The following is a 16,611-nucleotide window of genomic DNA, read 5'->3' on the forward strand; positions in this document are numbered from 1 at the left end:
TCAATTTGTAATGATTTACCACATTCTCAATCCATTATGCCTTTTTTTTTTGTGCATAATACCCCCATAATCTGATAATTGCGTCGGATCCTAACTAATCTAAAGTCAAACAATCGGATCCCTTTTGAAAGTGATTCTTCTAACGTTATTTTCTCCATTCATAAAAGTGTTGGGGTTGTTCTTGATTCATTATTGCAATCGATTATAGACTATGATGTTGAAAAACTAGTTTTTGTGACGTTTTTTTTATTACTTTTATATCCTGATTATAGATTTGGTAGCTAAAATCTATAATACCCAAATAGTAGTTTTTACTGATACTAATTATTTTTTATAATCAATTTCTATAATCAAATTTTATAAAATCTAAAGCAATCGAAAAAGCAAGACCTTAATAGGTATCGAGTTCATTGTCACTTGGCTCAACAACAATGAGTGAACTATGTTTTCGTCAAAGAGACGTTTTCCAGAAAATGAGCATCTTTTGGGGTCCGTTTGGTAGGACTGAAAATATTTTCCTTGGGAAAACCTTTTCCATCGAAGTCATTTTCCTGGAAAATCACTTCCTTTCCCATAATTTTCCAGTGTTTGGTTATTAAGTGAAAATATTTTCCAAATTCCTTTTTTCATAATTTTCCGGTGTTTGGTTTATCACTGAAAATATTTTCTGATATATTTGTTGATAAGTTGCAAATATTTTTTTACTCTCAAAACATTTATTTCATTACAAGTTAATTTTAGTTTCTATCCATTATAATCAAATTATCATTTCTATAAAATAGTTATTCATATTACACCATGAATTCTTAAATGAAATTATTAATGATACTAATGAATTGGCTGGGAAAGAAGAGTTAAAAATTGCCTGTGTTAGTTAACCAACTATAGATGTAAAAGATATGCCGCCTACCAAGTCATATTTAGCATTGGCGTAAATATCTAGAGATTGGGCTAACATACAAATGAGAGCTGCCGAACAAAGAAGATTCCAACTCTGCTTTTTGAATCTCAAAAACATTTGAATTCTTATGTTATACAGGCAGTCACAACTACATCTACCTAATGTAGAAAACTGTTGGATTTGTCTTCAATATACTCAACAGATTTTAGCGGAGTTCTTCTACTAGATGCTGCAGATACCATCTAAAATGCGATACAAATGAGTCGCTGTAATTGTCAAGAAGCAGCTACCTACCAGACTCTTGGAAAACATAAAATTGCGGAAAGCAGGAAGCAAGGAGAAAATACAAGTTTCCTAACGTTTGCAACCAACTAGGCTACAGATACTCATTTGCTGCTTGTGGTCATAAAAAATTCACCCTCACAGACCAAGTCACATCCAACATAGGCTTTTCCTTCCATCTTTGCTATTCCAAAGCGTTTCTGCAGCTTGATGAGTGTCATTCTCATGACCAAAGTGTCTCCTGCAATTACTGGCTTCCTAAACCTGACTTTGTCAATTCCAGCGAAGAAGAAACAATTATTCTGACAAGGCAATTGCATAATTCAGTTCACGTACTTTATTCGACGCCCCAATCTTTCTTGAACCTCTCGAGAGAAATCAAACGAAGTCTTTGACTCTTCGCCATGAATGCTTTTCCTAGCTTCTCATTTTGCACCAAATGCTCGAATACCAAGTCCAGAAATTCTTCGCTATAGCCTTCTATATTCATAATCTCTTCATGTAGTTGGTTGACATCAAGCTTGTTTGCACTAATTTTGTTCAAAGCAGCTGCCACTTCTCCAAGTTGTTGAGACATCTTTTCAATGTCTTCATTGCTGCGATTTCTTTTACGATGTTGTTTGGTTCCCGATGATGTTGCTCTCACTTCTGAGGATCTTGCACTAGTCACATCCTTTTGTTCTACACTTGTCTCTTCACTTGTCTCCACACTTGTCTTAGGAACAAATGGAGTTTCCAAATTCACATCGACAAATGATTTTGCAAAAGACCCGGTGGCCAGATCTTTCCCAACCACAACAGCCATTTCATCATACAACTCGATTTTATTCTGGATATACTTGTCATGACCTGGATTTTTCTGCGTAATCATAAACCAGAAATTTCAATCAACAATATAACAAATCCAGGTTTAGTGCAAAAATTCAAAAGAACAAGAAGTCCTCATTTGACATTCCTAACTCCATTAAATTACCTGGATATAGGCATGATACACACTAGGACTGGCCGTTATCATCTTCAAAGTATCATCCCAGCCAAATCCACTTTTTTCACGAATTTTTACTATGGTGGACCAAGATGATCGCACTGTTCTTAGATGATTTTCCACATGGTCTACCGAGCACGTAACCCCAAACTTATCTTTCATGGCATCTACCACACGTGTAAATGAACTTGATTTAAAGCTATTGTTAGGCCTATTCCCAAGTTTCACCTCATCGGCAAGAATCTCAAGCATCAAACGCTCCATAGGTCTTGACCACCTAAACTGTTTCTCTCCCTTCTTGCCCATCTTCAAAAAATTAATCAATTTCAATAGTCATCGCCAATAAAACAAACTTATAACAATTATAGCCAACTATTTGCAGAAACATTAACAATTGCAACAAGAATGAAAATCATGACCCTGGAGAGCATAAGTTAATTCTCAATGGACAATCAAGAGATGCAAGGTTAATCATATAGGCAGAAGTTTTGTAAAAATTCTGCAATCTTTCAATGATCAGGCAGATTTATTCATATATATGCAGGCAGAACGCCGACACTTCTTAATAGATAAATCACTCATATAGAGCCAAAGACAACCTTACATGGCATCCAACGAACCAGCATTATCATAAAACAAAACTAAACTAAAAAAGAAACTACAACCACCATCTAGATTATCTACTTTGTCTTCTTTGCATGTAATCTACATACATAGCATGTGCAATTGCGTCTCTTTTCCTTGCCCATTCTCTATTTTCTGCTCGTCTCTCACTTTGTGTTTGATAAGGCTGTGTGTAAGATGCTTGTTCAGTCAGAACATTTGGAGTTTCAGATTGTTCCTCTTGAATGACCTCTTCCATGAACATGTCATTTGGAGCTATACCCATAATGTGATTATGTATGATACAACATGCCAGAATCACATCTACTTGGGTTTTAAAATCCCAAAAAGGATCATTATCCACCACCTTAAATCGTTTCTTTAAAACACCAAAGCCTCGTTCGATGGTTGTTCGCAATGAGGAGTGACGAAGATTGAAAAGCTCTTTTTCATTTTGAGGGGGATTGTCATCATACTCCTTTAGGTGATATCGAACTCCAGAATAAGGAGGAATGAAACCGTTGCGAATGCCATATCCAGCATCTACAAGATAGTACTTGTCTAAAATTGAAAAAAAAAAGTTACTTTTGCCTAATCTAACAATGTTTTGCATAATTATACGACTCACATAAATTAAGACAAGTACCTTGCAGTACTTGTAGACCCCTTGGTCTTGTAAGAGCATCTTCAAGAACACGAGAATCGTGTGCCGATCCTTCCCAACCAGCAAGCACGTATGAAAACTTGAGGTCGAAAGAAATAGCAGCTAACACATTTTGAGTTGGGTAACCCTTTCGACCTCGAAATTTTCCTTGAATTTCAAGGGGTACACTTGCAACAACATGTGTCCCATCTATAGCCCCTACACAATCCTATTTTGTGATATCAATTAGATATAAAATAATTTCTACTATTTGAGTTAATTAATTTTTATACAAAGAACTAGACTTACAGCAAACCAGGGGTAGTATCTTCGACTATTACGGATCTCTCGTGGAGTCGCACCATTTGGCAATTGTATTAAATCTGGATATAGTTTCAATATGGCATCAAGTACAATGGAAAAATAGCGGTGTATGGTTTCAGTTGACCTATACAAGTACCCCCCAACCACTCGAAACCTCAAATTATAGCCAACTATTTGCAGAAACATTAACAATTGCTCTCTTACTGACATATGAATGGTAGGTTGTAATAATCCTCTAATGGTGAGAGTATTTAGTAATTGGAAAAATGTAGTTTGGTCCATTCTAATTTGGTCTATACAATACGAACTACTTCCATATAATATGCTATCCATGTAATCCTCTCTAGCTCGCTCCCTATTAACATGAGGTGGTTTAGGTATAACAACTGGAGTTTTATAGACTTCAAGAGCTGCATATCCTGCTGCTAGGACTGAAGTGGCAGCACCAATTACAATAGCATCCTCATCATCATCACTACAGGGATCCATCTATGAAAATTCACGTAGCAGTAGACTATTAGTAGTGTACCAGAAAAAGCTAGAGTAATGCAGGGGTCTCAATTGCAGAGTGATGCAGGGGTCTCAAATGCTCCTCAAAAGAAACTGATTGATCGTTCATGGGATATCTTGGGATTGACCTTTTAATTTAGAAACATATTATATCCTAGAACATTTTGGGCATCCATCAAATGCAGAGACAATCCAGTCTTAATTACTAAACACTGAAATGCCAAGTGAGGTACTAGTGCTATCACTAACAGACAGTAAAATGCAGAGAAAGATAATGCAACGAAACTTCAGAGGTGCATGGCAATTAGCAACCATCTTCCTGGGCTCATTCCTTGCTATATCAACGACGTTATTATATCTTTCCGATATACATGAAAAAAAAGTAGCACATAAACAGAAGTGCCCTGCAGGTGTTTAAAGAAGTTTCAGATAAAAATGTCCCTGTCTTACCTGTTCAGCAATATTGAGATGCGGTCCACTTTCTATAGCCCAATAGAACTTAAGCTATATTCTGCAATTATCCTAGAGATTGGTAGGTTACACTCCTGAAGGTCGAGGAATGGTTATGAGCTATCTGAAACTCAGCACTGGTAAATGGCAATCCTCCCATAACCTGCATTCTTTTTTGTTCCGGTAGTCCTCTCAACAAACAAAAAAATGCTACTCTTCATTATAAGTAATATCTATATGCAGTGTGCATACATGTGTGTGCGTGCCTGTCATTTTCATCCAAAATACGGTACTTTATTCCTGAAGAATGCATTCATGCTAAGTATGCTTTATGCCAAAGTCCAGTTCTATTATTTGTATTGTTTTACCTACGAAGGATATATCTTGGAAAGCAGATGTCGCTGCGAAAAAGAAGACTGCTTTTCAGGAAGGAAAATAACTTCACAAAGACAGATGAGGAAGTTGTTTTCATCCGCTGGGTGTAATTGATTTTCTATCGGAAATTATTTTCCCAAAATAATTGACAACCAAACAAAAGAAAATATGGAAAATGTTTTCCGGAAAACCTTTTCCTTCCAAACAAACAGACCCTTGAAGCATGTACTACTCGCTCTTCGATGCACTGCCATAACGCTAAGATGGGCTTTCCGCCATACAATACCTCAGGACACGATTTAGTCATTTTACCCACACAGCTAGCATGCCAGCAGAACTTAATGATAGACCTGCTTGGCCTACTCGGAACTACTTATTTTGTCTCCGTGCCTCGCGTCGGCATAAACTATTCAAATCAGTGGTCAAAGCTGTCAGTATCGTTAGGAATGAGATTGCGGTTTCGAGCCTAGCTGCAAGTCAAAGTTTTGGGTGTCAAACCATTCTCATAAATTGCAGAAAATGACCTCTCAACGGCATAGTGACTTTAGTGCATTGAGGGCTTAATCCGTATTTGTCGAATACTGCTATTTTTACTCTTTTCCAATCAAATTACCCGCGGAAAATAATTCCAAGTCTCAATAGGATATCTATGCCCAAAGCCAAAGGAAATTTGGGAGGATCGGAATGGATTTAAAAATTATGGGATTTAAGATCAATGATGCCCAGTTAAATATGAGAATGGCTGGGTATTGATCGGGAATCCTAGGACCCAACTTATTTGCTCTCTATACCATTTTCTTTTTTTTTTGTCTTTTGTTTAGCTCTCTCTCTATCTTTTTTCCTTTTATTTTCATTTCTTAGAAAATCATTAACGAAATATGTTGAAGTTTCTTGTTAAGGGCTACTTGTGAACATAAGAAATATCAAAGAAGGATTTGAAAATCAAACGTTCAATAACCTAAAAACATGAAAAGTTTCAGTTTTAAGTCTAAACAAGAAACAATGGTAGCCATTAGAATAAAGTTTCAAAGTTTAATTTTTTTTTTCACATTTTGACGGGGACCTTCTCTTCTGTTTTCTATAACGTGTAAAACTTGTTGTGCGTTTTTTAGTCGGAATACTAAACTTGGGCAAGTGTCAGTGTCCTACAATCAATTCAATGGCTGAATTCCAAGGACACTTGGATAATTGATCAAGTTCAAGGAATCATTTATTGGGGGAAATATTACACTACATTTTACACATTTCATGAGGTTGAGCATAATTTTCATACAGGACTAAATTTATAAAAATATCACATTTCCAAGGGATGTGGAGTTCTTACCTATGATTGAAAGTGAAAAATTAATTTGAGGATTAAATTGGTTAAAATGAATTATTATTTTTTAAAATGAATTAGTTTGAGGACAATGAAAGCACTGTGCACTCGTCTTGCCCACAGAGTGTCCTCCTTAGCACAAACATTCTAATGATTAAGTATTTAATGATTGACTGAGTCGACTAATGATAGGGTATAATTTGTTAGTAAATTTATTATTGATTTCCCATTCTATCCCTGACAAATATTGTGTTAATTGCTGATATTTACTCATATTTGGTATTTGGAATCAATTTCAGGAGTGAAGCAGAAAATTACCAAAAAGGAGGGACTTGTATGGAAAAATGCAGACTTCTAAGGGCTTCAACCTTTAGGTCCTTGAATTGGTGGGGACCACAAGCTAGTGCAAGGCATTTAGTTATTTGGGCTTTTCAAAGAAAGCAACGTAGAGAGACTTGGAACAACAAGTACTTTGGAGGCTTTGTCCACATGTGCGGGGACCACGGATAAGAAGCATGAGTCATTTGGACTCTAGGAAAAGAAACGTACAAGGCTTTCAATTTTGGTGGGGACCACGGAGTAGGAAGCATTATGTCATTGTTCCCTTTGGCTTTAAAAAGTAAAACGTAGAGAAGGTTTTGGGATGAATACTTTTTATCTTTAGTTCTTATCGAAGCTTTAGGATAGTTTTAGTTTTTTCGTTTCTTTCTTGGCTCTTTTGATGGCCTGGACCTCAGTGAAATTACTTGAAGATTTTCTCATGAGCCGTGGCTAAGTTTGTCTAGTCAAGAACAACGGAGGATTTGGTTCTACTAAATTTGTGAGATCGAATTAGTTTTTATTTATTCCCATTATTCACTGGTATTTGTCTATCTCCTGCTTTATGTTCATATGGTTGTTTTATTATTCGATTATCCAGGGCCCGGATTCTAGATTAATTCAATAACTTGAAGCCAATTAGGGTAGTTAAATCCGTAATTGTTTAATTATTCTAAACTGGTGGCAACTGGCATGATTGGGTTTGTGTCAGGGAGATAGGCAGGCTAACTTAAAGAGACCCTCGTAGCGTGTTGATTGGTTAGAATTAGGCTCTTCTAATTATTCATGCAATTAGGGAATTGAACTTCTATGGTCGTACCTAGGGTTATTTCCTGATTAGAGAAATAGTCAACGGTCGTACCTTGGCTATCGACAAATTGAGGAAGAGTTGGTTGTTTATCGCGTGTATGACAACTATAACTAATTTATCAGATAGTAACTGGAATAATCCTTGCATCTGTGATCGAATTAAGTGAACCATCTCCGAAGTTGTCTCTTGGTTAGAGTTCGTCCATTATTATTTTTATTGTGATAATTAGTTATTTGAGTTGTAGTTATTTTATTTTAATTAATTTATTCCAAGTAATTTAGTTACTATCATTTTCAAAACCCCCCATATCTGGAACTTGAGAAGAAATTAAATTATCCCCAGTCCCTGTGGATTCGACCCTGCTTACCGCTATATACAGAATTTGTATTTTATTTAAGCAGGTATTTATTATTGCACAGGTTTGACGCCTGTCAACTAACCAAAAACAACAGTATTATCCTTCCAATAAATTATGCAAACTAAAAGAAATGAAAATTTTCACTTTAAGAAAATATAACAAACCTAATATTGCCTTATAGAATTTTGCTAACTTTAATATATTGTTATCATTATTATTCAGCCTGAAGTCATGACTGAAAGTGATATATACGAAGACAAAGATTAAGCAGTATTTGAAGACGAGGAATTTGAAGACAAAGATTAACTTTGTGTGTTGGAATTTATGGAAGACGAGGGATTCAGCAGTATTTGAAGGGGTTATTAAGGATGTCCGATCTGTTTGTCGAGCTATTTTTCAAAACTTGAAAGACGCATACTGGATGAAATTTGGGGAATTATAACAGGTCGCATCTTGGCCCCAATTCTTGGGATTGGTGGAGCAGCGCCCTAATGTGGTTAAGTTTCATCTGGTTCATTGGCAGGCTCCAAGGCTGGCAATGTTTAAACTTAACATAGATAGGTGCTCCAAATGAAACCCAGGGTTGAGTGGTGGTGGGGGGATTCTTAGGGATGGCTCAGGGAAGTTTATCTTCGCTTTCGCTGGTTGCTTTGATGTTGCTACTAACTTGCAGGCCGAGGCCAAAGCGTTAGTGCTTGGGCTGAGTCTATGTGCCCAGAGGAATTTTTTACAGCAGTTGGTGGTTGAGTCGGATTTGCTAGTGCTAATAAAGATTTTGAGGAACGATTACCAATGCCCGTGGACGATTAGTTATGAGATCGAGCAGTGTTGCGAGTTCTCTCAGGGGATTGTACAGTTCAAGCATTGCTATCGTGAGGCCAATAAGGTTGCGGATGTTCTAGTTAATGTGGGGTGTGCCTTGGTTGAGTCAGTATGTATTTATGAACATTTCATGGACTTACCAGGTGTAGTTAGGGGTGAATATCGGTTGAATAAACTATCCCACCCGTCTATTCGGCGACGTTGAGTTAAGTAAGTAGGTGTCTTGTAGCTGTCTTGTATCGTTGAGGTCAGGCTTTTGTCCCTCTCAAGAACTGTTCTGAGGCAATAAAATCCAAGCTTTTTGGTTAAAAAAAATGAATAATAAAAGACTTTAGGGAAAATAAGACAATATTTTTGGGTAGTCTATACTTTGGAGAAGACGACAAATTTTTACATTAAAAGGATGCCAAAAAATTGAAATAAAAGTTTAACCTTACATTTTTTACTTTTATTTCTTTGTTTGCTTTTTTTAGGTAAAAAATACAGGAATTATTATTTACTTTTATCTTTCTTTGTATAGTCAAAATTATCATATACTCTACAATATTAAATATACAAATGAAATTAAATTGATAAAAGGAAAAGAACTCACTTTTCTTAAATCTCCTTAGTTTTATTGGATTAATGTTTTATTGGATCAAAATAGGATCACTGATTAAAGTTGACGGACTATTGGAGTCATTTACCCGAACCATTAATTTGCCCTCCAAAATCGTCATGGACAAGTGTTAATCCGAGGCTGAAATTCATTGTAATCTACCTTTCTTTTATACTTGAGAATATGCTCAATCTGTCACACTCATTATCAACTAGTCAATTAGACTTCAGGCATTTGTGCTATGATCTTCTGTATGCTTTTGACATCACTTTATGTATGGCTAGACTAAATATTAGACGGATACATACCTAAGTGAGGGTTTTTTGAAAATATATGCATTGGTTAATTTAAGTATACCCAAAAGAAAAAAAAAGAAAAAGAAAAAAAGGAGCAATTTGATAATGGTTTATTGATTGACAGATAAAACCAACCAAAAACTAGTGTTGGCTTTATTGTGAATTTGAAATACTAAAATTACTCATTTTTTGGTGGAAACTTGCAAAATTGACTCCGTATTGCATGAAAAGATTTTGCCATCACCTCAAAAGTGCTCAAAAAAGATACACAAAATCACAAACTCATATTACATGGAGTACATATTACAGGATCACTGATCCAGCACTTATTTGAATTTCACATTACAAAGTACATACTATTATAGTAAGCCTGTTTAAGCGTTCATGATTAATCATGACCTAGCTAGAAGCTGGCTTTATTAGTTCTGGGGCTCAGCATCTGCAGCCTCACCAGGATGTCCACCGTGGCCGCCACCGCCATGTCCGCCGTGTCCATAACCACCATGGCCGCCACCCCCGTACCCTCCATGTCCTCCTCCGTAGCCACCTCCATGGTGTCCTCCGTAACCTCCTCCATGACCTCCTCCGTAGCCTCCTCCGTGGCCTCCTCCGTAGCCACCTCCATGGTACTTGGCTTCTCCTTCCTCATTTGTCTCAACTGTCTTGGCTGCAATAAAGATAAATAGGGTATGGGCGTTAGTTAATGGCAATTTTGAAAATGTAAAGTTTGGACCAAGTTGTGTACATGCTTTTAGGTTACCAATTATTTTAGCAAAACACATCGTAATCCTTTTGAAAATTTGCCTTTTAAAGTATGTGTCAAATTATTATTTTACAGATATCTTTAAAATGGCTAATTACTACCAACTAATAGCTATTTTATCATAGTTTCTGAAAGTTAATAAATATAAAGATTTGTTAACAGTATGTTCAAAATGAGAATCTTAAATCCGTATTTTATGCACCGACACGTACCAGGAAAAGTACAGGAAAGGCTTGACACTTAGAATCCGTATTTACTGAAAGTAGAGTATTCAATCTTTTTAACCACAGCACAGCCATGTTTCTTAGCACTCCGACACTTCACATGTACAACAAAAATCTATTTTTGTTTTTTGAAGGACAACAAAAATCTTTTTTTTTTTTTTGAAGGACAACAAAAATTTATATGGCGCATATAAATTAGAAAGAGAAAAAATGATGAAATGTGAATTGAAGAATAAATGTCTTACAATTGTCAACTGGCTTGGCAGCCACCTCTGAGGTAATCATTAGAACTACAGCCATGGAAATGAAAAAGAAAAGAAGTGTCTTGGAACCCATTGTTGCTGAAGGGAAATTTATGTATTGAAGACTGATTCTGAGAAGGATGAGGAAGGTGGTGCAGATTGATCTCTATTTATAGGAAAACCTGTGCCACATTCCCATCGAAAGGGTCCCGGAGTCGGCCCACCGATGTAGCAGGTGTTGAAGAGGCGGTTGTCGTGCTAGGTCGAAAGTCTATATAAGCGTAAACAAATAGAAAGATGTACGGAGAAGCATTTGTTCTAATTTCTACAAAGGTCTTTGAGGCATATAGACTTCGAGCACCATGGAGAAGATAAGGTTCATGTCCCCCATATTCAACAGTATGTCCCAGCATTGTTGATAATTTGGACTCTGCACCGACTTCGATGGATTATATGCTTTCCAATTTGATTGACGTATCAATTATTTTAAAAGAAGAAAAGAAACAAGGAAGAACACGTCAAATTTGCAATAGTTCCAAGAGAAGCATGATTAGAATTATGTAACTTTTTATTTACATCAGAAGATACAATAATATCTTTTATTATGTATGTTAAAAACCTACAAGTTGTAAATATAAGATAGGGTCTTGTTATGCCCTTAAATCTAATTCTATTGACTGAATTTGAAGCATAAACGAAAGTTACTTGTATGCATACATCTAAAGCCGATTTGCGAAGAAGAATCTTTTGAAGAAGAGCAGAAGTAGTTTTATGAACGTATATATATATGCCTATGTTTTCCAAATAAGGATACACAACATTAGTAAAATTCTGCCTCCAAATAAATGAAGGATAATATAAACACACTAAAAGTGGAATCTCAACCTCGCCTCATAAGGATAGTTATGATTACTGCTTTGGAACCTCTAGTTTTTGTTCAATTTTAGTTTCGATTCTTTTCTAGATATGGTTCTAGTTTCTTGTAGTTATCATTCCGGATCTTCTAATTGCACTTATATACTTATTGTTTCACCATTGAATTTGGGAAAATATAGCAATGAATCTGGAAGAAAAATAAGACTTTTAGTATATTATTAGCTGAAAAAAAATCATACAAATTATACGCAAAAATACCTCTTAAAAATCATACAAATTATACGCCAAATAAGCCTAGGGGCTAGTGTTGAGTTTTTCTCTTAAATAAATTTGGTTGGTTCAAACTGACTATGAACTTGCAGTTTTGGCTCTGGTTTTAATATTTTTATGAACCCGAACGGGAACATTTAGTCAAGGTTCTGGCCCCAGTAACGTTTAGGCAAGGTTCTAGCCCCAGTTCTGGTATAAAAAGTCCAGAACGGGAACATTTAGTCAAGGTTCTGGCTCCAGTTCTGGTATAAAAAGTCCAATTCCAGTTCTGAATTCAGCAAACCGCTAGTGTGGTTTTAGTTTGGTTATGATTTAAATCTAAGCTATGCTGTTGGCATGAGAAATCCCTGCCCACACAGCGGAAGCAATTTTGATGTATATAAAAATATATGAGAAGAGGAGAAGAGTAAACCCATAACAAATTTCCAATAGAAGCATGCATTCGCACTTTTTCTCCAAGATGCTGATACGGATTTCCGCCATTTAATACCTCAGGACACGTTGAGTCATTATGCCCGCACAGCATGCATGCAGAATTTTATTGTCTTCGTGCCTCGTGTTGTATAAAGAATGGTACAACTGTGGTGAAAGTTTTCAGCGTCGGTAGGAAAGAGCAAACGGCTTGCGATTTCAATCCTGAATTGAGGTCAAAGCTTTCAGTGTCATATGAGAAAGTGAATCATTTGGTTGCCCAATATTTATTGCAATAAACGACTTTCAACAACATAGTGACAAAGTCGATTAAGGGTTTTTTTTTTTCCATAGAATAAGTGAGCGGATATGATACCTTTTACCATACTCAATTTTTCCGGTTCATCCAATTGTATTTGTATATTACCGATTTGTAGTCCTTGTAATCTTGTATCCAATAAAATGTTTATAGCAAGTGATGTTTTTATATTACCCATAGTAAATTGCTTTCGAATGGCATCTGCATCCTCCACTAGTCCAAGGTTGGATTCATTTTGAAAAAGTTGAAATTCTTACTTAAATAGAAATTTGTTGTGGCAATAAATTTGTAATTAACACTTGAACCTTGATTTTCAAGTTCTTGATTGCCCGACATGCTCCAACTTGATCTTGTATCGTGCGAACAAACGCTAGTAGTGCATCCTTCATTTTCTTTAGCTCTTGTAATCGGACCTAATAACAGGTGTCGAGCCTATACAATATTAAATTCCTACTCACAAGAATATAAACAAGTATAATGGCAAGTAAGGTTATCTCTACAGGGATTAGGAGAAAATTTGTTTCCTTCCAAGTGAAAACTAAAAGGGAGTTTTGAGAAATTAAAATAAAAATAAATGATCAACATAAATCAAAATAATTAAACTAAGACAAATTAAATTCAAATTAAGAATAAACAAAATCTAGCCAAGGAAATAATTCGGAAGTGGTTCATACAACTATTTATCGATATAATAATTATTTCAACTATTCATTAATGAACAGGTTTTAGTTGCCAAACATGCGACAACAATCATCTTTTTCTTATCCGTCTTGATAGTTAAGTTACGCCAATTAACTACTTCCCTAATCAAGAAACAACCCTAGATATGTCCATAAAATTTAATTCTTGACTGCATTAAAAACAACAAAAGTCCTATTCTAATCAATAAATACACTACCAGAGTTTATTTAAATTAGATCATATGTTTTTCTAACATGAAACCAATCACACTATTCGTCACAAATTCAAGACAACTAAACAATTACGGATTTAATTGTCCCAACTGACAATAGTTTATTAAGTGAAATTAAATATTGCGTCCTGATACTCAAACAACAAAACAATCATGAGAAATTAAATCAGAAAACATGCGAATACCAACGAATAAAGAAAACTAATAAAACAGTTAGATTTCAAAATTATAGATAAACCAAAACCTTCGTTATCCCTAGACTAGAAAAGAAATTAATTGTTCATTTAGAACAAACCAAGCAATTTCGTTGAAGGAAATTGCATAAGCGTTTGACAAAAGAGAAAAACTTAAAAAATGAAAAGACGGAGAGAAAAGCTCTCCCTTTTTGGTCTTGACGCCAAGACTCGTAGTATCCCTCTCTGGGAACCAAGACGAACTCTTAAAGTCACGAAAGCAAAGTCCCTCCTCCTCACGTTACTTTCCTAACTATTACTACTATAATACTTCTAATTTCCTATGAAAGAAATATTTCCTAAATTAACGTAAGGCAATTCATTGTTGGTTCACAGTACAACTTGGAAACACCCTTCTTAGGTCTTCAACTAAAACTAGGAAATCACCATGCGCGTAATTTCCGACTTCTCCGAACTTGTAGGCTAACTGATAAGTGACTAATTTACGTAATAATTAAATGACATTTTATGTTATTTTTAGTCACTTTGATTATATTATTGGAAGAAAATGAATTATTGTGGCTATAATTGGTGAAAAATGTTCTTAAGTGATTAAATGAGGTTTTTATCACTTTATACTTTTATTTTGTGCATTTTGACAGTTTTGACACATTTTCGTATTTCGGCTATAACTTGAGATACAATGATCGGATTGAGATGATTCTTGAACCAATTTGAAGATAAGAGATAGACCTACAACTTTGTGAAGACATCGAAATTCAGTTTGAAGGTTTTACAGGTCAAAAAGCCGAATTACAGTAGCCAATTTCTATTGATCGAAGCTGAAACAGGGCATTGAGCAGTCAAGGGTATTTCAGTCATTTATCAGCCTACACAAATCCAAATGAGGTGATTCTTGATGCATTAGAAAGCTAACTCAAAGGACTACAAGTTTTATGTTTTGGTCAAGAGTTAAATTAGCTTTTATCATCAAGAAAAGTTCAGTTGAAGTTGAGAAAAAATTGGAGCAGAGCTGGAAAGTGAATAGAAATTGCACAAAAAGTCACTGTAGCAACCCAGCCGTAACTTGGCCGGATTTATGGCCGGATTGTGGTTAGAAAAGGCTGCTCTCTATGTGGATAACTTGTTTTCAACTCCAAAATGTCACAGCTAATACTAGACATGTGAGAACCACTTTGCAGCTGTAAAAGGGAGGTGTAAACATCATTCCTTGACCACCTTTGTCTTGAAATAGCCAAAAAAAACTTGCAAGATTAAAGAGAGAGATACGGGAGAAAGCTTGGAGAGTGCAGAAATGTAGTTCTTCCATTTTCTTAGTGTAGGATAGTTTAGCTAGTTAGTTCATCATTCTTGTATATTAGCTAGATTAGGATGAAGATGGAGATGAAGAAGGAGGAGTTGAAACTCAAGTGATGACAGGTTGTCAGCCTGTGCAATAATAAAAACCTGCTCAACTAAAGTTAATTTTTGTAAATAGTGGCAAGCAGGGTCGAATCCACAGGGATTGGGTGTAACTATTTCTTTTCAAATTCACAGTAGCAAAGGGGGTGTTTTTGTGCAGAAGGTGACAATCAAAGAAATTCAAATAAAAATATGAAAATAAATAACTAACTAGAAATTAAATGACAATTCACTAAACTTAGAGTAACAATAATTGAAGGTCTAAAACAATTAAAATAAGAAAACAATTAAAAATAAAATAAAATAGGCAACTAAAAATCAAATGGCAATTCGCTAAAATCAAGGTAATAATAATTAAAGATCTAGTCAAGAAATAACTTCAACAATGGTTCACCTAATTGATCATCGATGCACAATCAATTTCAATTATTTATTAATAAATAGGTTATAACTGCGAAACAAGCGATGACAGTCAACCCCTCCTTACTGTATCGGTGACTAAGGTACGCCCGTTAATCACTACTCTAATTAGGAAATAATCTTAGGTACGCCCGTAAGATTTAATTTTTCAATTGCCTTACGTATTAGAGGAGCCCTATTCTAACCAAATAACGCACTACCAGGGTTATTTCAGATTAGCCCGCGTATCCCCCTGACACAAATCTAATCGTGTCAGTTGTCACTATTTCAAAACAATTAAATAATTACGGATTTAAAAGCCCTAATTGACAATAGATTACCAAATTAACTAATTATCCGGATCCAAGACAATCAATTAATTTAAATAACCATAAGCATAGCAATCAAGAAACATGCGAATACCAATAAATAAAAGAAAAAGATTAAATTAAATCGATCTCGCAAATTTTAGGCGAACCAAAGCATCCGTTGTTCCTTGACTAGACAAAGGGGTTTAGCTCATTGTTGATGAGAAAAACCTATACAAAACTGAAGTGATAGCTGCAGCCATTATGTGGCAGGAGGAATCCACTACAGATCACAAGGAAAAATCAAACGAAAAAACTACAGGGAAATGATTCAATGCTTCAATTGCTCCCGACATCCGAGAAGACAAAAACTACTAAGAAGCAAAGGAAGGAAAAGTCAAAGCTAAAGCTCTAGAGTAGTGCTCCCCTCCTGCCATTTCTAATTTCTATCTAATAAGCCTCTCCATGTGCGGCGGCTCCCATCTCTTTTAGAGGAAGACTTCGGCCGAATGACCAAAAAGGGCTTGCATCTCTTTTGTTCCCAAAAATGCCCCTGCATGCCTTCTATTTGAATTCTTTCCCGATGACTGTCAAATTGGCATTGATTGTGGTATTTTCGATCTAGTCCCTGAAATAAATGCAAATTATGAAAAGTAAGTAGAATCTAATAATTAATCCACATCGGGTCAGGTAATAG

General features: G+C 35.6%; 2 protein-coding genes across 3 annotated transcripts; both read right to left on the reverse strand.

The window, feature by feature from the left end:
- Nucleotides 1-1,350: 1,350 nt before the first annotated feature.
- Nucleotides 1,351-5,086, reverse strand: LOC113736436 (uncharacterized). Of its 2 annotated transcripts, none has more exons than XM_027263392.2 (6): nt 4,699-5,086; nt 3,724-4,227; nt 3,418-3,643; nt 3,139-3,314; nt 2,157-2,474; nt 1,351-2,042 (listed from the first exon to the last, which is right to left on the reverse strand). In XM_027263392.2, exons 2-6 carry the CDS (start codon nt 4,225-4,227, stop codon nt 1,521-1,523), a joined length of 1,746 nt encoding a protein of 581 aa, XP_027119193.2. In that variant the 5' UTR covers nt 4,699-5,086; the 3' UTR covers nt 1,351-1,520. The 2 variants fall into 2 exon arrangements, with proteins under 2 accessions (XP_027119193.2, XP_027119192.2); XM_027263391.2 differs by having other exon boundaries at nt 3,139-3,332.
- Nucleotides 5,087-9,859: 4,773 nt separating this feature from the next.
- Nucleotides 9,860-10,987, reverse strand: LOC113736437 (uncharacterized). Its single transcript, XM_027263394.2, has 2 exons — nt 10,827-10,987; nt 9,860-10,261 (listed from the first exon to the last, which is right to left on the reverse strand). The coding sequence occupies exons 1-2, from the start codon at nt 10,915-10,917 to the stop codon at nt 10,014-10,016; spliced, it is 339 nt and encodes a 112-aa protein (XP_027119195.2). The 5' UTR covers nt 10,918-10,987; the 3' UTR covers nt 9,860-10,013.
- Nucleotides 10,988-16,611: the final 5,624 nt, after the last annotated feature.

This window comes from Coffea arabica, chromosome 3e (assembly GCF_036785885.1).
Source record: "Coffea arabica cultivar ET-39 chromosome 3e, Coffea Arabica ET-39 HiFi, whole genome shotgun sequence".
Lineage (NCBI taxonomy): Eukaryota > Viridiplantae > Streptophyta > Magnoliopsida > Gentianales > Rubiaceae > Coffea > Coffea arabica.